We start from the raw sequence: 19,470 nt of genomic DNA, 5'->3' as shown, positions 1-19,470 counted from the left end.
ACAATGAATGGGAACAGATAGGCACCTCGGAACAGGAGCCACAAAAGCCAGCATACGAGGCAAGGAGCTGCCCAAGCCACCCAATGGGAGATTTGACAAGAAGGATGTGTCCTAAACTCCCATCTCTCACAGTTAGGTGCTTAAGTCCAGGCTGCAGGGAGGTACCTATCTTTGCTTGCAATCCACAGCTGGGAACACCTCTCCTGGAGGTAGGCAGCTTCGGGCCTAAACTGTTTCTTATGAGAATGATTTAGGTACCTAAGATGATCTAGTGCAGTGTTTCCCAAACTTGGGACGCCGCTTGTGTAGGGAAAGCCCCTGGTGGGCCGGGTTGGTTTGTTTACCTGCTGCAGCCGCAGGTCCGGCCGATCGCGGCTCCCACTGGCTGCGGTTCACTGCTCCAGGCCAATGGGAGCTGCTGGAAGCGGTGGCCAGTACGTCCCTCGGACTGCGCTGTTTCCTGGAGCTCCCATTGGCCTGGAGCGCGAACCATGGCCAGTGGGAGCCACGATCGGCTGGACCTGAGGATGCAGCAGGTAAACAAACCGGCCCAGCCCGCCAGGGGCTTTCCCTGCACAAGTGGCATCCCAAGTTTGGGAAACACTGATCTAGGGAATCCCCCATAACCTCTAGCCCAGTGGTTAGAGTGCTCTCCTGGGAGATTGTAGTTCAGTTATCCCCTCTACCTGTTGGGGAAGAAGAGATTTGAACAGGGGTCTCTTACCTCCTAAGTGAGAAGCCTAACCACTGGACCCAACCCTTAGATATCTTAGAGCACTCACCTGAGACAGGAGAGGTTCCTGTTCAAATCCTCTCTCTTCATCAGGCAGAATGGGGAATTGAACCAACGTTTCCCATCGAGAGGGCCTTATATCTACCCTGCTTCATCCAGTACAAAGGGGTTGTGTACGCTAACAGAGTAACCACATGACATTAGAAAATATAAACCACGATTGCTGGCCTTTCAGAACCAACTTCCAAACACCAGTGATGTAAAACAATGCAATAGCCTTTGGAATTAATGTGGGGTCCTTTCAACAGCTCTGTCTCTTGGGCTTTGAGTGGGGATCAAACAGACTGCTCCCTCATCTCTGCATCTGGTTGCACCCCCTTTCCAACCAACATCTTATTACTGGTGGCAAGATTATCCTTGCCGGTGAATATTCGGGGAAAGTGCAGGGATATGCAGAGTGGCCAATCCCAATCCAAAAATGATGAATCAGGCCTCCAAAAATCATTACAAACCGTGAAATGTTACAAAAATAAATGTCAGGTACATTTTCTTTGCTTTCTGGCTTCTGAGCCCTTGGTGGACACTTGGGTCGCATTTTCAATCTTCTCTATGCAACCACAAGGGTTAGACATTTACTTTTTTTTTAAATAGAAGCTGAGATACTGATGTAATTCCATCATTCCCAGAGCTGGGCTTTTAAGAACGCCCCCACCCCCAATCATGAGATGCTTGTGATAAAACCATGAGAGTTGGGAACACTGGATTGCATGGCTGAGAGGTACCGCAAATGCAAGCATGATGTTAGCACCTCCAAAATGTTCAGAGTTCCTATTATCTGCTGCATGTGTAAAATTTGGGATGCTTATCTGAACTCAAACTTTAAAATGGGATTGCTTTCTCTCTTTTTTTGGTAAAAGTGGCTTGTTGTTTAGCTAATGCCTTTCTAAAGGTCCCATTCTGATTTTTTTTAAATAATGGCATAATCCCAGTGCATTCTGAGATGAATAAATGATGGATGCAGATCACATGCAATGTACAGTACAGCCTTTTCTCTCTCTTCTGGTAAATGTATCTGCATACCACAAACTTGAACTTCCGGTTCTTTACACAGTCCTAGATAAATATCACCTACGAACAGTCTCATATACCATCCTGGAGACATGAGACTGAACTATAGACATAGATTACCATGACCCACACCCTTTGTCCTTCCCACAGTCAATGCAAGATTAAATGCAGTCTCGGTGTGTGAATAGCTGGCAGCTTGTACAGTGTTTTGAAGTGTCTAACACCTCATTGGCAGAGCTGCTGGCATATGCACAGCTGAGAGACTCATTGACGAATTACAGTTCCAGACCTTGAGGACTCTGCAGCATTTGCTAACTAACCGAGAGGCCTTTGCACCGACCTGTAACTGAGAAGGGGAAAAATTCATCCTAGTGCTGCCTGATTACAGGCTCCAGAAACAGGAAGTAGCAAATCAAAGAGAACGGAGGAGTCAAGCGAAAGTCAGATTCCTGGCTCCGTCCGGCCTCGTTACATGAAATGGAGTTTGTTTATGCACTGCTGGTGTTAGTACTGGCAGTCTTCATTGCTGCTTTCATATTGTTAGTCGTGGGGACAATTTATTTTGATTTCTCCAACTCAGAAATCCCTCTTGGAGTGGACCAGCCTGTAAAGCTCCGAATCGTTCACAGTATTGTGATTGGCACAGCGGTTCTGGTGAGTTTACCTTGTCTGACATGAAGGATTCCGACAGGTGGGGTGCTTAGGTGAGCATGTAAATTTCACACTAAGCATAATGCAAATGCTGGAAATAGGAATCCTGCCAGATGCATTTACTTGCGGTGAAAGCTACCAGACCAGGAACCCTACCAGGAGCACATCGCCCTGCAGGCAGGGTTGGTGTTAGTGGGTAGCAAGCAGGGCAATTGCCCAAGGCCCCCATGCCACAGGGGGCCCCAGATTGTGGGGCTCAGGCCCCGGTTAGTGTGGCTTGGCCTTTGGCAGAAATCCAATGTGTGAGCAGGTAAAGGAGGCTGGGTGGGGTCCCACTCTTTAGTTTCTGCCCAGGGCCCCAGCAAGTCTATGGTGGACCCTGCCTGCAGGCAGCATGATGCTCACACAATGTGCTCTCCCTGCTGGTTTCTGAAGGGAGAGTTCTGGAGCACTTTCTCCCCACTCATCAGCTGGTAGCAGGAAGGGCAGGAAAGGGCCGGGGGTGGGGGGCAAAGCTCAGGAGAGGGCAGCTCCCAGGCACAAGAGGCACCTATCTGTGCCCACTGCTCTCCAGCAAGAACCTCTCCAACCTGTGTCTTATGGGGAACTCTGCAGGGACAGCAGACCTTGGTGATCTGAGACATTTCTGCTCCAGTCAATAGATATTAGGGCAAACTGAAGGAAGCACAAGAAACCCTTTAAATAGAAAATGGCTCCATGACTCAGTGTATATAAGGTATTTAAACTCTGCAGATTATTTTAAAATAAAAGCAAAACAAAACAAAGACATACTTGTTTCTCAGCTGGGAATATCCAGAGTTGCAATAGCCCAAATGGTGTGGAATTCTGTAACACAATGAGAACTTACAGTTCATGACAAGAATGTAATGAGTCGTTTTGAATTTTTAACAGCCGGGTTCTGGATTTTCCAGCTTCCCAAACCAGAAAATCCAGTTCTCTCTCTCTCTCTCTCTTATTAACTAGACATTGGCTGCTGTATTAGAAGTCAGCTTTACATGCAGCAATATAAGTGACTGGTAATAAAAGGCAATATACCAATCTCCTAGAACTGAAAGGGACCTTGAAAAGTCATGGAGTCCAGCCCCCTGCCTTCACTAGCAGGACCAATTTTTGCCCCAGATCCTTAAGTGGCCCCCTCAAGGATTGAGCTCACAACCCTTGCAGGCCAATGCTCAAACCGCTGAGCTATCCCTGCCCCAGTGACTGGCTTTAGAACATTTTTAAACTGGGAATAATTAAAAAAACCCAAGGCATCTACTGAGGCAACAATATTGTTTGCAGTTGTTTTATTTCAATTGTTTTGGTATCTAGAAAATACAACTATACAAATCAAGTCACCCAGTGTTTATATATAATCAAAAGCACAAGGATTAACTTCTTTAAAGTTACCAGAGCCTTACGGAATTTAAATCACTACTTTACAGAGTCTGCTTAGTTTGGTTATCTTCAGTGTCAAGTGCAGGGAACATATTTATTTACAAGCAAATTCACTACCAGTTTAACAAAATGCCTTTCATAGGTAATTACTTTACTGAGCGATAGTCATGCAGTTTGCAGTGTTGTAGCTGTGTTATCCCCAGGATAACAGAAAGACAAAATGGGTGAGGTTGTATCTTTTATTGGACCAGCTTCCGAGATTACACACAGCTCTTTGCTCAGACCTGAAGAAGAGCTCTGTGTAAGCTCACAAACTTGTCTCTTTCACCAACAGAAGATGGTCCAGAAAAAGAGATGACCTCACCCAGCTAATTCTATCCTAATGCAGTGACAGTCGAGGCAAATGCGACAGTCATTTTTTGTTGAGAATAGACTTGGACATTAGCGGATGGATTCAAAGCCCAGTGACATCAGTAGAAGGACTCCCATTGACTTCCATGAGCTATAGCTCAGGCCCTATAACCCGTTTGAAGAGAGAGAACAATAGCCTTGAGGCACCCTGACTCTTTTTTGTGAAGTGTCTAGTTAGCTCTAATTTGTTCTTGCCCACCCTCCAATCCTTGCCTGAGACATGCAGCAGGAATGTAGTCTGAAGCAAGGCTTCTTGAATGGTGCAGCACCTTCCATGGGAACCTAAGAACTGCCATACTGGGTCAGATCAATGGTGCATCTAGTCCAGTATCCTGTCTTCCAACAGTGGCCAACACCAGATGCTTCAGAGGCAGTGAGCAGAAGAGGGCAATTTCAAGTGATCCATCCCGTATTGTTCTGTCTCAGCTTCAGGCAGTTAGAGATTTAGGGACACCTGGAGTATGAGGTTGTGTCCCTGACCATCTTGGCTAACAGCCATTGATGGACCGCTCCTCCATGAATTTATCTAATACTTTTTAAAATCCAGTTATACTTTTGGCCTTCACAACATCCTGTGACAATGAATGAGTTCCACAGGTTGCCTGGACATTGTGTGGAGACATTCTTCTTTTTGTTTGTTTTAAACCTGCTGCCTATTAAATTAATTCCGATTTCAATTAACACACTGCGGTGTTAGTAGTGGGGATGAGCCCAAATTCCGAGCTAATAACCTTCTGACTCAAGAGGCAAGTGACAAATACCCCAGATGTTATCAAGTGAGGTGGTTTGCATCAGAAGAAAAGGAAAAAACAGGACAGAAGATGATTGCTCTGAAGTCTCTGAGCTGTATGATAGGGTCTGAGAGTGGCATAGAGGGTGTAAACCATGACATGTTCAATTTTTTGGAAGAAACAAATTTAATGGGTTATGGTTTCAATAAAATTCCAAGTAATGTGTTACAGTTTTGAGTCAACAATACCATATAGCACATTTGGACCCATAACTACGAGCCTCATATTGAAAGCTTAACGTTACTGAATATTAAACTGTTCTGGCGTCATTAGCCTGCGAATGTCACTCTCGCTCCCAGAAGAAGTCACCTTGCCAGGCTCAAGGACAATTGCACTGATATAACTGCCCACTGCTAACATTATCTGTGGTACAAAGTCCCATTGGGTCTAGATTAGACAATCACTCAGTGAACTGGGCTCACATTCACATTCATTCAGGGTATTTTTCCTTACATCTTATACCCCTTGTTGATTCTTGTAGGCTGTGCATTAGGGCTCTGCTAATTGCTCATACCTTTATATAGCAAATTCAAGGTCTCTTTCTTCCCTTGCTTTCAATACGTCTCCTGGCTGATCTCCTTTCATTTCTTTGCTCATACCATCACTCTACCCATAACTAGAGCTAGGCAAAACATTTTCAGACAAATGTGTTATTTGCCGAATAATGCAGTTTTGAATCGCATTCGCGAATCTGTGACAAATTTGCGAAATAGTTTTGGCCAAATACATTAAACTGAAAAAGTCAAAATACTCCATTTCAACATTTTCAAAACAAACCGTCTCGATATTTTCGACTTTTGCATCCAAATTTGCCTAAATTTGTTTTTTTTTAAAACAGGATTTAAAAAAACTCAACACTGCAACAAAATATTTTGTTGGACCCAAAACAGAGAACTTTTAAAAAAACAAAATTCTTTTTGTTTTGGGGCAACCCAGAATGATTTTTATTTGATTTCTTGGTTTGGCCAGAGAACCAAACAATCTCCCCTGCTGCAGATTAAGCCCATTACTTCTTGTCCTACCTTCAGTAGATTTGGAGAATAATTGATCGCCATCCTTTGGAATTTACAAAAGCATTAGAATCCATTCCTTATTTTTACCTACCATCTGGATGGCAAATTACTCTGTAGGACAGCTTGATTTTCAGCCTGCTTTTTTTTTTTTAAGGGCAGACCAGGTGATTGGTAATGGGGTACATGGTAGAATCCTTTGCTTCTAATTGCTGGTATAATGAAAAATCATTGTAGCCTGAATTCTGGTTGGTGACCTCTTCTCTCAGTCCTTGTGGCTGAGTGTCCATGTCAAGAAAACCACCACTACACTTGTTACTTAGCTGTTCCCTTGGTGGCATTCATAGCAGAATAACTAAGGACTGAATAACCTAAGGAGACTGAACTCTCCAGTAAAGGGCAGAGGACCAAGGATAATGCAGAGTGAGAAGATGGCTGCATAGACATTGCCTGCGTTTCATTTCTCTGTGGTGCTGCTGCTGTTGTTATTTTTATTTTATTTATCCGTATTGTGCTAGCGCCTGGAACTCCACAGTCATTATTTTTTTTCTGTATGAGCTCTAGACTTTTGATCCTGCCGTAGTTTCTCCAAAGAGAGCACAGCTTATGCCTATTGAGGAGAATGGAGGTTTCTTTATGCTAATCCCTGGTCTCTTTCACTCTAAACAGGGAAAGATTTTGGAGAAGCTGGGTCTGTGCAGTCAACTTGGCTTCACCCGCTATATGCGATGTTTAAAGAAATTAGGGGAGGACCCAAAGCTCTTCATCAAGGACCTACAGTTTGGGAAGGTGCCAGTGAGGATTTACCAGCCTAGAGCACCTTCTGCTGGCCGAAGGAGAGGGGTCATCTACTTTCATGGAGGAGGCTGGGTGTTTGGAAGCATTGGTAAGATATTTAACAGAAAAAATATGCTGGATAATTAAAGATAAAAAGTCACCCCATTTTTACAAACATCAAAGGGAAGTTGGTTTGGGCCTGAGATTTGGAAGAAGGTTTTTGGTTTGACTCTTCACCAGCAAATACACACATACTCTGGCAGATGTTGGCTGCAAGAAGAGACGACTTGGTGAACATTACATGGCTGTTCCAGACAGTGGGGCAGCTTGGAAAGAGGTGTGATATCAGGATGAGCAAAGGGGACAGGGAGAAATGAAGCTGGAGTAGTGTGTAAAGGGTGGGAAAGAGCAGGGCTTAGATGGGGGAAAGGAGAGAATTGTCATTTCCCTTAAATGCATCAGAGCGCTAACAGGGTATAGAATTGCTACTCCTTAGAGCGCTAGCAAGACACCAGTGAAAACATTTGTTTTCCAGATTCCCATGAACCCATATGCCGCTACATCGCCAGAGAAAGTGAATCGGTGGTCGTGTCTGTTGAGTAAGTGAGCCTGGTTCACTTCTATTCTAGGAACTAGTTACTCTTCATTGTGATAGCCACTAGCTGCACTGTTCTAGGGTGCCCCCCACCCCCGTCTCAGAGGACTATATTTTCAAGAATCCAGGAGGCTCAGCAAGATGCTCAAGTTGACGTTACGATTTTGCAGCTTTTCACCACTTTTGTGCTGAGCTAGACAGAACAGACCCAGAATAAGATTGCTATATATGAGCACATTTTGTCATCTGCTGGGGAAAAAAAAAACTGGAAAAAAGTTATCAGATCATTTTAATAAAAAGCAAATCTGTCTTGCGCCCAGCAATTAGCATAAAGTTGTCAGATATTGAGCCAAATCTTCATCTTAGTCCACAAACTCCCGTTGAGGCCTTGAGGTAAATGGAAATTTTGCCTGAATAAAAAATAAACAAGAAATATTTGTATTTTCATAGCACCAATAGTAAAAAAAGATTGTTGTGGTATAACAGTAGCACTTATAAGAGCTAGGTATTATGATTATAGGCACCCACCAAAACTGGGGTCGCATGATGCTGATCCCAATATAAACACAGTAAGAGACTGTCCCCATCCCAAAGACCCCACAATGTAAATAGATAACACGGACAAAACAGGTATAATTAATCCCCATTGTACGGCTGGGAAATGGAGGATTAAAAAAAGAGATTAAATGACTAAGCCAAGGTCCCTCAGGGAGCCTGTGGCACAGCTGGGAATCAAACGCGGCTCTCCTGAGTTTCAGTCTAATGCCTTAACCAGAAGACACTCCTCAGCATTTGCCCCGCTGGTTATAGTTTATCTGTGATCTGCAAATATAAGAATGATCGTTTGGAGGGCGGGTGCACGTTTATGAGGTAATATCGATGTCCATGGCTGCAAAACAACAGGAGGGCTGAAAGTGGAGGAGTTTGTAGCAAATAAACTTCCAACAAATAATAATAATTTTTCCTGTTTTTATAATCCCTGACTCGTTGATATATTAGGTATCGTCTGGCGCCAGAGCACACGTACCCAGCACCATATGAGGACTGTCTCACTGCTACCACACACTTTATGAAGACTGCAGAAGACTATGGAGTGGATCCTGCCTGTATTATCATTAGTGGGGACAGTGCTGGGGGCAATCTTGCTGCTGCTGTTTGCCAAACACTAGTGGGTAGACCAGACCTTCCAAAGGTGCATGCTCAGGTCTTGATCTATCCATGCCTCCAGGCAATAGACTTCAATTTGCCATCATATCAGCAACACTGTGGAGTCCCCCTCTTGTTCAGGGAACGTACGGCTTTTTATGTTCTGCAGTACCTCAAGGGAGACGCGTCATTTTTGGAAGATGTCCTGGAGGGTTCCCATATGCCTGTAGACGTAAAATTGAAGTTTAGAAAATGGCTAAGTGCAGACAATATCCCTAAGGAATTTAAGGTCAGAGGGTACAAACCAAAGGTGCCCATCGAATGCTCAAATGAAGTTTATGAGGCGGTTAAAAAAATTTGTGAGCCAGCCTTTTCCCCACTTCTCACCGAAGATGCTGTTGTTCGCCAGCTCCCTAAGTCTTTCATCTTGACCTGTGAGTATGACGTGCTTAGAGATGACGCCCTGTTATACAAGAAGCGATTAGAGGATGGTGGTGTGCCAGTGACCTGGTACCACATTGAGAATGGATTCCATGGAATCATAAGCCTGTTTGATAGTGGCAGGTTGTCATTTCCAGCTGGAAAAAAGGGACTGGACAACATTGTAAACTTTCTCAGAAGCTTATAAAAACAATCTTCTCAAATATTGGGTCTTATATTTCCTCTGGTCTTCATATGTGCCCCCAAAGTCTGGGAAGAGATCTGTAGGAACAGTATCTTATATCACATGATGAGCTGCCATGACATGGTTTCTGTTAGTGATGAAGTCCACAGGCTTGTGTGAAGTCCCTTCCGTTACTGGGTGGAATGTTGATTACACACCTACATATTTTAAATGATTTCTTTGCATCATGCTGCAAGCTATTGTCTTTATAGATATCAGTAAATATTAAAGAAGATTTGTAATTGATTTTCTGGTTTGACCCATTTGATTCAATTAAGGCTTGACTGTTAATCCTTCCATGGAGAGATACGGTTCATGTGTGCCTATGTATGTAAGTAAAAGTACACGCCACCTACATCACAACATTATGATGCAAAGTCGATGCACTACAGTACTTTTGGAGAGCGGTACCAGCATCCAACTTACATGCAGCTGCAGTGGTGAAACCCTTGGTCTTCTGTCTTCTGCAAATTTAAGGGTTCATTATGGCTCATGGAATATTTTTCATCTCAGTGCAGAATATTACTTATATTGGATTAAACAAAGATTAGCCAAACATTTTATGATTACCTCTTTTTATTTTGCCCAGTGTGCCACACCTGTAAATAGAATGAAACATGAAAAAAGATCATTGTTGTCCATCTAATGTGCCCACCAAAGTCATGGTGTCGCGAAGTAAGCATCTTTGCTACATCCCTCTACAGAAACATCAGAGATGTTTCTGCGCTTCCATTTAACAATGCTCCACCACTTTTTAGTAAGATCCAGTGTTGTATCAGTTTAATCTCATGTTCTATTAGGGAACTAAAATCTTCCCTTACAGTGAAACATACTTGATGATTTGCCTGCACTGTTTTCTCTTTCACCTCTACGAGAAAAGATGTTCCCCTTATGGAAAAGTTCTATAGACTCTATTAGGAAATCACAACCTTTTTGGGCACCATCCTATCAAATGTAGTTAATTATATCCCTGCTATTGAATTCTATGTGATGGTTAAAAAAACTCTGTAGAAAGGATAACATTTGATTTTTTTATTTTTTTTTAGGTTTAGGTTTAGAATAATTTCTACAAAAACCTGCTTAATTTCTGTAGTAATCCTATTGGCTGTATCCCTACTAAATTCTAGAAGCATTCCTTAAAGCTAGTCCCATTGCCCTGTCCAAATTTCAGCTCCAGTAATTATGTCCTTCCTACTCCGCCTTTGTAATGCACAGAGCTGTTGGACTACTTTGTTTTTAAATTACCTTATGCGGGAGTGTAAAGATCCAATCCTGCTCCCATTGAAGTCAGAAACAAAACTCTATTTATCTTCGATGCAGCAGGAGCCTTTCTCTCTTAGCAGTAGGATCCGCTGTTGCTTAGAGAGTGTTTGCATCCATTGACGATCACCATGGAGACAGCAAACAATGGCGATTCCAAGGCAGGGGAGTTCCACACATTAACTAGCTCGCCCTGCACACAAGCAGAGGGAAGCATAGATCTCGTTCTGCCTGATCTCTCCGCTGCATGAACACAGAACCACCATTCACATCCCAGAAGGGGAAGGGCAGAGGAGGCATTGATTCTACAGGAGTGGACGGGAAAGGGTGCTGCTGAGACCTAGAATGCTTACATCTCAGAGGGATGTGCAGGAATCGTACCTTCCCAGCTGGAAAATAAAACCAGAGTACTCCACGAAAGTGCTCATTGGAAACTGGTTGGAAGAGAGGAAAAGGGTAAGAAGGGTTAAAAGAAAAGGGAGAATGGGAACAGAGAGGGTCAGACCTGATGCTCTGGAGATGATCAGCCACCAACCTTTAGGGGAGTTTGGATCCAGGCCCGTCTCAAAAGAGGAACAAAGGCAAAACCTTGGGTGCCTTGACCACAAAGTGCACCTGCCTGCTTCCATTTCTAGTCAGGAGGGAGTACTCTTCCCACTGAGCCACTACTAAAGCAATGCCCAAGCATGATGGATGCCCAGGGATGTGGTGTAGATGGAGAGGTTCTTACAGACAACACATAAAGTGGTGGTCTTGACAACTTTGGGCCATTAAAGATCCCATGGCACTTCTCCCAAGACCAGGTATGTTCACTCCAGTTTTCTGGTTCACTTCCAGTTATGTAATTAAGTTCTGTGTACCTCCGATTCCCCATCCATTCATGCTTTCAGGTGGATAGGAGATTCTTTGTCCTGCACTGTTATTGGATTCTGCATAAAGGCATCCCAGTCAGGTGCAGCTGTATTTCAGTGGTGGGTGCAGACAGCCCTGTACTAGCACATACACTTTGTAACCAGCTACTAAAATCTGTCAAGTGCCATGCTGTCATTGGGTAAAAGATGCCTTATAATGACCATTTCATTATTTTTATTATTCATTTTTATTGTATTCTGCTTTAGCACAGCTCTGTTTCTCACAGCGAGGCAGCCAACCCCTGCAATCTCTTTTCTTTGATAGGCACCCAGTAAAACTTGAATGTGTTTATTTTCTTTACGTGTTTAAAATAGGGTATTGCTTCACCCCCAGGAAGAACATGTCTGACGTGTCGTTATGAAATTATTGCTTCACCCCCAGGAAGAACATGTCTGACGTGTCGTTATGAAATAAGCTCTTTTCCTTAAGACCCTTTTAAAAAAAACTTTAGATCCTTTTACTGTAGGATACTAGCATTGTTTATGTTCTTAACAGTCAGCCTCTCTCTTTCCACACAGATGGTCTGTAGAAATTATCTTATATTTAAGTGGCACTTTTTATATCAATTTATGTCAAATTAATTTACAAATGGAACACATTGTATACAGAGATCTAGCCTCCATTGTAAGCCCAAGACTGTCTTAACTCTATGCTTGTAGAGGACATAGCAAAATGGGATCCTGATCTTGGCTGGAGTCTCCATGCACCACTGTAATACATAAAAAGAATATATACCCACCACTAAACTGCAGCCATCTCAGGGTGGGAACACGCAGCTGTTTAATAGTACACAACAACACTGTTCAACAAAGACCTGATTACCCTTCTGCCTCAACAAACTGCTCCAAGTAGCACCCCAATCTCCTTATAAAAAGTGCCATGGGGACTGGAATGACCACAGTTGTTCTGGATGTTGGTTTGACATGTCAGGCAAAGAACAGCAAATCCAATGGAACAGCAACCCAATACACCACATTGCTTCAGTATTGATTCAGAGAGAACTGCCTTCTTTTAAAATCACTCAAACTCCTTCTGGCAGCCCCCCCACTATTTCCTGGAATTGCAGCCAAACTCTCACTCAGCCTGACACCATTTATCTTATGAGATCTGATGGGATTGCAATGGGAAGAGATATTTAGGGTGTTGCCTAGCAGTATAAAATAGGAGGAAATGAAAAAGGGAAAACATAGGTTGCAGATCAGGAAACACTTCCTGACAGTGAGATGTATTAGACCATGAAATAATCTCCCAGAGGAAGTGGAAGAGGTCCCACCACTTGAGATTTTTAAAACTAGACTGGACAAAATTCCAGAAGATATACTGTAGGGAACAATCCTGCACTGGGTGGTAGATGGACCAAGGATCAAAATGAAAGTTGATCCTTTCCTTCCAGGAGCTAACCCCACACTAGGTGAATAAGTGTGGCAACAAGCCATTGGTGAGCTTGTAATGTCTACACATAAGAACCATCCCAGGCTTTTTACAATGGCTGGTTTTACTGGTTGATTGTAACATCTGAGCCAAGGGCTTCAGAGTAGGCCTTTGCAAGCAAAAAGTGTCTCCCAAGTGCGGGGCAGGAAGTCATTAGCATCGGGGCTTTGGGATCCTTTGTAATGACAGCCCCATGACAAATCTGCCAGATCTGTTCATTTTAATTCAGTTGTTCCATTGATCTTCAGAAGGCCGAAGGGGACATTGTCAAGGACACCCGTGACTCACCCAACTCAATGGGAGTTTGACATTCTAGTAAAGTGGTCATTAAGGGATTAACTGGGTTACCAGAGTACAACCCGGTTGGAGCCGTTCTAGCCCTCCCTTCCTGTTTAGTTAGCATGTGTTTCCCCCTACTCTGTTTGTAGATAGTTGAATGAAGCAGAATGGGTTTTGCCTGTAGTACTGTAAGCAGAGTGTGTTTGCTTACAGTGAGTGGTCCCTGTAAAAAAACGCCTAATTGCATGTTGGGCCTTTGAAAATCTCTCCCAACAAGCAGTGGTTTCAGTGTGAATAATCGCTACGTAGCGAGTGTCTCCTTTTGGATCTCTTTTAGTTTACAAAAGACATTGGGAAACCCAGCAACAGCATCTATGGGACTGACTTTATTCGCTTCCCTGGCCACAGAACAGATCGAACAGTGAGGAGAACCATTATGAAGAAACTTGATGTAAGTAAAAAAAAGGGGGGTCTCAGGGCTTGACTATACAGAGATTTAGTACCCGGCAAGCTGGAGTGTCAATCTACAGCACACCAGCCTACTGGGGGCTGAATGGTCACATGGACTTTGCTACCATGTGCTAAAAGTTCCGTACTGTGCTTTGATCTACTGCTGTTTGACACCGCAGGCTAGAGGGCTGTAGATTTACACCCTGGCTTGCTGTGCACTAAGTGGCCATCTAGACAAGACCTCAGATTTAAGATTGTAAATGTCAGCATTCAAAACAGGCACGTGTTAAATTTAAGATTAAAATCCTGCCCAAATATGTGTGTGTGTGTGTGTGTATCCGGGGAAGGTACAGAGTGATACAGAGCCATCCCGCATGCTGCTTCGGGGCAGGACTGCTTGCGGAAGAGGGAGAATACAAATCCCACAAGGCTTCTTGTAGCTTCCCCCCAGTTCTTGTTATTAACCCCAACATGTATGCAGGAGGAATAGGACATGTTTCCTAAGGGAAGGCATCCCCCAGCAGAGTGCCTGGAGCGGATCCTGCACTACTGCATCACAGATGTGCACATGGAAGAGGCTCCTTGTGCTCTCTTCTCACCAATGCACCAATGCAGGAAAGGATTTTGCACTAAATGGGGCCCAGATCCTCCAGAATGTTAGGGTTGTCCCCAAATACCACCCCTACAATGTCTCTTCCTGCAAAATGCCCTCATCCCCAGACACCTTGGTTATTTCCTCCAGATACCTGTACTGTATGTGTGTTTTAATGCCTCAGAATACTTTAGTACCACGTGAGGATCAGTTTTTCAATTGCATACCTCACTGCACCTGCACATGCCTGAATGGGTGTGTGTGAAAAGCTGCTACATTTGTAGCTGTTTTGCAAGTGCAAAAGCAGGGGTTTGTTGGGGATTTGGTTCTGACCCATATTTGCCAGATAACCTGGGGCGCAATTTGACCTAATAGGCTCCAGCACCTTTTAAATGCTCTGCCCGTACAAGCAATATGGTTTCGTGCACCTCTCTTTACAGGGCCTGCCAAAGCAGCATCTGTTTACGCATCATGAAGAACCGAGCAACCGAAATTTAGTAACTCATTACGATGATCATTACAACAGACATGGCTATAATCCTGTGTTGCCTCCGCTCCGCAGATGGAATGGACAAAAGCTAGCCTGGCTTCCGGAGAAATCAGATTTCCCCATTTTCGGTACTTTTGAGGGTTATCCTGGCAGTCGCTCACAGGCAGAGAGGCAGTCTGGTCTAGTGGTCAGCATTCAAGCCTTAGGAGCCAGAGACCTCGCTAAATTCTAACCTTTTGTCTCCAAATGGCTTGCTGTATCCCTTAGGCCAATCGCTTACCCACTCTGCACCTTAGCTTTTCCATTTGTAAAATATAAATAATAAGAATTGATGCTTCTCCACCACAGAGGAGAGTAGTGAAGTTTAGTTAATGGACCAAACTTTCCTCCCATGTGCAACAGCCAATGATAATAATGCTGGTATAACTGCTAGAAGAATTTGGCCTATTGGTTGCAAAATTCTTTGAAGATTAGAAGTGCCTGAGACTGAGTGCTAAGTGTTATGAACAGACAGGGTAGAATCTCTGTTAATTTCCTATTGCATAAGCACAAAGTCATTAATGTCCTGTCTAGTGGTTAGAGCTGGGAACTTCTGAATTTGGGGGTTGAAGTACCCCAAGCTTCATTCTGACTTTAAGGGCTTATGGTTGAAGGGGCACCTGCTTAATACACTTGTGGTTTCAGGGCAAAATTTACAAAAGTCCCTAAGTGGCTTAGGAACTTAAATCCCATTTTGATGTAGGCATGGGAATTAAGTGGCTAAATACCTTCGAGGATCTGGGCCTTAGAAGTGTAAGTCTCGTTAAGTGTCTAAGTCACTTTGGCTCCTAAATCATTTAGGTGCTTTAGAAAATTGTACCCATATTCTAGTAATTTGGTTCAGTTACCCAGGGAAAATTGTGAACTAAAATGTTAAATGTAATTCCATTAACTTTTCTATGCACCAGAGGATGTGCCTATATACCACTGCTCTCGACTGGATGGACTTGAAACTGTTTGCCTGTGTGTCATAGCTCCTCTATTGTCAACAGCTCACAGTGCTTCTCCTTCCACTCGAGGAGTAAAGGTCTCTGGTTTTGGAGGAAGAGGGTCTAAATTATGTCCTCATTATTGTCACAAAGTTCTGAATTAACCCCATGTGCCCTGTGTTATGGAAACCCTAGTTGCCATGAATTGTTTCTATTACTATGACATTTCATCATTGTTGTTCCAGAACCACCCACCAACTATGGCCTTTTTGAGCAACTAATGAAAAAATGGACCCACCAAGAGGCTGGAGTGATGAACAGTGTCTACACTGTTTCTTATGAGATGCCGCCTGTTTCTGCTTTTGCCGTTCGCCGACGTCCGGTCACAAATTGCCACCGGCTCCCCCGTGATGGGCAGCGTCTTCCCCACAGCCTCAGTGCAAGTCTGGAATGTGACGGCGCACCAAAGTGCCTTCCTGTTTCCGAGCAGCCGGTCAGAGACACGGCAGCCATTGGCGCCACGCTGTAGAGTGCTTATTGCGATACTCTCACTGCTATTCAAATACAGCATGTTGCCCAAACACTAAGGCTATTCTGGTCCACGTGCTATTGGCAGAAATAGGAATTAGGCTATATAGATGGAGCGGTGTCTACTGGTTGGAGCAGAGCACTGGAATGTAGGGTGACTGGGTTACATTCCCAGCTCTGCCTTTGACCAGTGGCAGCTCCTCAGGGTGGACTTTGTTTCCCTTACTTGAATCAGACATCTGCATGATCTTTCTGTGCTGCTGTGAATGGCTCTGAGTTCACCTTCGTGCATCAGCTTTGCCTACTCACTGACAAAAGTCACCATCACCCACTGCCTCTACTGAGCGAGTGACCTTATTCAGTTTAGGGGTGGGCCTTCTGTGCCTCTCCCTTGTGGAAAGAAGCAGTAGGATATATATTCCATATACAGGGAACGTACCCTATATATTTATACACATTACACATGAGGACTGTCATATATGACAAAGGCCACTTATATTAGAGTGAATACAGGATCTCTCTTGCGTGCAATGGGTAAAACATATGCTACACCTCTACCCCGATATAGCGCGACCCAATATAACACGAATTCGGATATAATGCGGTAAAGCAGCGCTCCGGGGGGATGGGTCTGCGCACTCCGGCAGATCAAAGCAAGTTCGATATAACACGGTAAGATTTTTTGGCTCTCGAGGACAGTGTTATATATCTGCCTGTTTTGCATATGTTTTGCCTGTTTTGCATATTTTTGTTTTACCTGAGCATTTGTAAAATGGTGTGCGGATCTTTGCCTACTTCATGGCTGTCCGTGTGGGGGTGGGTGAATAATGATTATGAAGTGCTTTGAGATCATCAGCACGGAAGGTAGTATTACATAAGTGCAAAAAGATCAAAACAAAGGCATCAACACGGCCCTGTTCAGGCTAGGAAGAAGTTGGTGTATTTGATTGTGATTGAAAATTTGTTTGCAAATTTGTAATGAGTTTTACTCATGCTTACCAGAAATTCTAAGTGCTTAGCGGTGGAGTTAAATGATTTGGGTGAATAACATTTAGTCTTTCAGGATAAATGGGATTTGACTAACTCGTAGTCAGACCTGTGTTGATTACATTTTGGACAGCCCCTTACACTGTGAATTCAGCCTGATCCCTTAAAGCCAGATTGTCCCATCCGAACTCCCAGCTACGGAACTACCTTTGTAAGTGCTTGCCAATGTGAGTAAGGCTGGAAGAATCAAACCCGAATATGAAGTCATGCCAATCAGCCCATTGCCGAGTAAGGTGTTATTTTGACTAAAGGGTGCAGCATCTGTCCCTCAATTTTCACTTGCATTTTGCACTCAAGTACAATAATAACTTCTAAAGGGAGAAACTTGTTGCAGAAAAACTGTATCTGTTTAGACGAGCCTTCAAACTGGGAAGAATAAACAAACTAACTGTTTCCCTAAATTGATTTACAAAGTTCATATAATTGTGTGCATGTGGGGTTTTTTGTTTCTTTGTTTTATTTCAAAACAAATTCAGTCACTTTTTAAAAGCAGAAATAAATCAATGCTCCAGTTCAGTTTTCATGGGCAACCCTACAAAAACAAACTCAACAATAAGGAGAAAACCAGAGAGGGATGGGGAGGCCTCTTTAAAAGGTGTTGATTTAAACAGGTTTTTGTCATCGGATATATGACAATTTCAATATCAACAACTTTATTGTCATGACAAGTTATGCAGGTGTCGTTATAAAGTCATGCATCTCTATTTAAGACAGGTTTCACAATGGTAATAGTTTTATACAGTGTGTCCATTTCTCACTACTGCTCATTTCAGATTATGGGACAGGCTGTTACAGGTTGTGATATAAATATTAAATTAATAAACAAACAAAGAAATAATACAAGGCTGTTTCATTTTACTGACCTAATTTTTTAAAGCGGGTCTCTCTGTGTGCGTGCATGTTTTTCTGCATTTAATTTTTACCTTTCCTTAGGGATAGGCCCACACAGAAAAAGCCTACTCCAGATTTTGAAACCTCAAAGTTCAGCGATATCAGATCAGCCCCTTATAGAAAAGGTCAGCTGCAACATTAGGATCAGGGTCCAGGTTTGGAATCCAACTCCTTCTCTCTTTGTTTGGGGGTGATCAAATTTGGGGTTTGGGAGTTTATATTTCTGGAGTGGGGAGGGTGATCTGGTTAAATAATAGTTATTGGTTTTGGAAGGGCACAAGTTGATGAGTGAAAAGGCCCCAAGCTCTCCTATTACCATTTCTTCCCTGAGCACGAGTGGTGCACAGAAAGGGAGGGTTCCAGCAGGATACTACAAGAGATGGGCCCAAGCCACCACATCTGAAGTCACCTGAAGTTCAGAGGTGTTCAGATCCTGGGTCTGGCACAGACCCATTACCTAAGCTCCCACCGAAAGAGCACATTTAGTGTATAAACACTGTGCCACAGTCTCCAGACCAGTTATCGGTGTGGCTGCAATAGAAACGCACTGTGCAGTATGGGTGTGACCCTGGAAGGATGTGTCTCTCTCCCCTGGCTTGCCTTTTCTTTTTCTCAAAATTCTGTTGCTCTCACTTCCGAGAAACTGCCAGAAACCTGTTTTTTCTCAACCCCCCAACCTGCAAATATGTATAAACATGTGAGACGGCTGGATACAAGGTGAACCAAGGTTGCTCTCAATCCGATATTCAAGCAAACCTTCAGGTGCCCTTGGCTTTAGCTTACTAAATGTCTCATGATATTTGCAGAGTAAGTCATGCTGCCTGGCCTTAAGTTACCAAACACTGTAAACCTAGAAGACATAACAGGAAGCGGCCTTTATCCTGCTGCACATGGCACCTTGCTACTGTTTTCAGTTGCCAGCAAGTCTGCGAATGAGCTGCAGACAGACTAATGATACAATCCAAACTCTGTCATTCCACAGATGTGCATTTAAATCACACTTGCCCCTGAGGACAGAACTTAGCCCATACTGAGGTTCAGTTCAGGCACAAGCGGCTATTTAGCCGGGACCCACCAATGCATTAGCAGAGTGAAATGCTAGAATAAGCTTTGAAATAATGCCAAATACCTGTCCTGAACCTGCACGTTAGGGTGGCCAATCAATTATTTACCCCTCCTTCCATGCTAGAGTATCCTTTCTCTGGAGGATCTCATTTATCGCCGTGGGTTTTTTGCCATTGCTGTCACACATTGTAAAAGTCAGATCGCCCACTGGGGAGGTTTATGGTGCACTAACATACTTTAAATGCAGTAGTAGTAACTAAAAATGACTGAACGGATTTCAACCATTTTCTCTATTAAACCTGGCCTGGTAGTG

General features: G+C 43.6%; 3 protein-coding genes across 7 annotated transcripts in view; 2 read left to right on the top strand and 1 right to left on the bottom strand.

Moving 5' to 3' along the window:
• Nucleotides 1-10,621, bottom strand: part of DHRS3 (dehydrogenase/reductase 3) — a 136,231-nt gene extending 125,610 nt beyond the window's left edge. Inside the window, exons 1-4 of one of the 3 annotated variants that reach the window (XM_039508834.1) lie at nt 10,490-10,619; nt 9,815-9,843; nt 3,245-3,298; nt 783-911 (exon numbers count right to left, since the gene is read on the bottom strand). The gene's annotated coding sequence lies outside the window, so the exon portion shown is untranslated. Of the gene's footprint in view, nt 1-782; nt 912-3,244; nt 3,299-7,706; nt 7,845-8,752; nt 8,805-9,814; nt 9,844-10,489 lie in introns of those variants that run through there. The other 2 variants (XR_005590319.1, XM_039508835.1) reach the window with 2 other exon arrangements.
• Nucleotides 2,183-9,795, top strand: LOC120387746 (arylacetamide deacetylase-like 3). 3 transcript variants are annotated; one of them, XM_039508827.1, is made up of 4 exons: nt 2,183-2,455; nt 6,732-6,948; nt 7,375-7,438; nt 8,434-9,795. In XM_039508827.1, the coding sequence occupies exons 1-4, from the start codon at nt 2,279-2,281 to the stop codon at nt 9,206-9,208; spliced, it is 1,233 nt and encodes a 410-aa protein (XP_039364761.1). In that variant the 5' UTR covers nt 2,183-2,278; the 3' UTR covers nt 9,209-9,795. The 3 variants fall into 3 exon arrangements, with proteins under 3 accessions (XP_039364761.1, XP_039364762.1, XP_039364763.1); XM_039508828.1 differs by having other exon boundaries at nt 2,444-2,505; XM_039508829.1 differs by lacking the exon at nt 2,183-2,455 and adding an exon at nt 3,460-3,489.
• Nucleotides 10,622-10,668: 47 nt separating the features above from the next.
• Nucleotides 10,669-16,213, top strand: C21H1orf158 (chromosome 21 C1orf158 homolog). The gene is made up of 4 exons (XM_039508837.1): nt 10,669-10,960; nt 13,464-13,577; nt 14,609-14,786; nt 15,872-16,213. The coding sequence occupies exons 1-4, from the start codon at nt 10,850-10,852 to the stop codon at nt 16,153-16,155; spliced, it is 687 nt and encodes a 228-aa protein (XP_039364771.1). The 5' UTR covers nt 10,669-10,849; the 3' UTR covers nt 16,156-16,213.
• Nucleotides 16,214-19,470: the final 3,257 nt, after the last annotated feature.

This window comes from Mauremys reevesii, linkage group 21 (genome assembly GCF_016161935.1).
Source record: "Mauremys reevesii isolate NIE-2019 linkage group 21, ASM1616193v1, whole genome shotgun sequence".
In the NCBI taxonomy this organism is placed as follows: Eukaryota; Metazoa; Chordata; order Testudines; family Geoemydidae; genus Mauremys; species Mauremys reevesii.
Note: the sequence above shows the minus strand (reverse complement) of the source record. Positions and strands in the feature narration are given on the sequence as shown.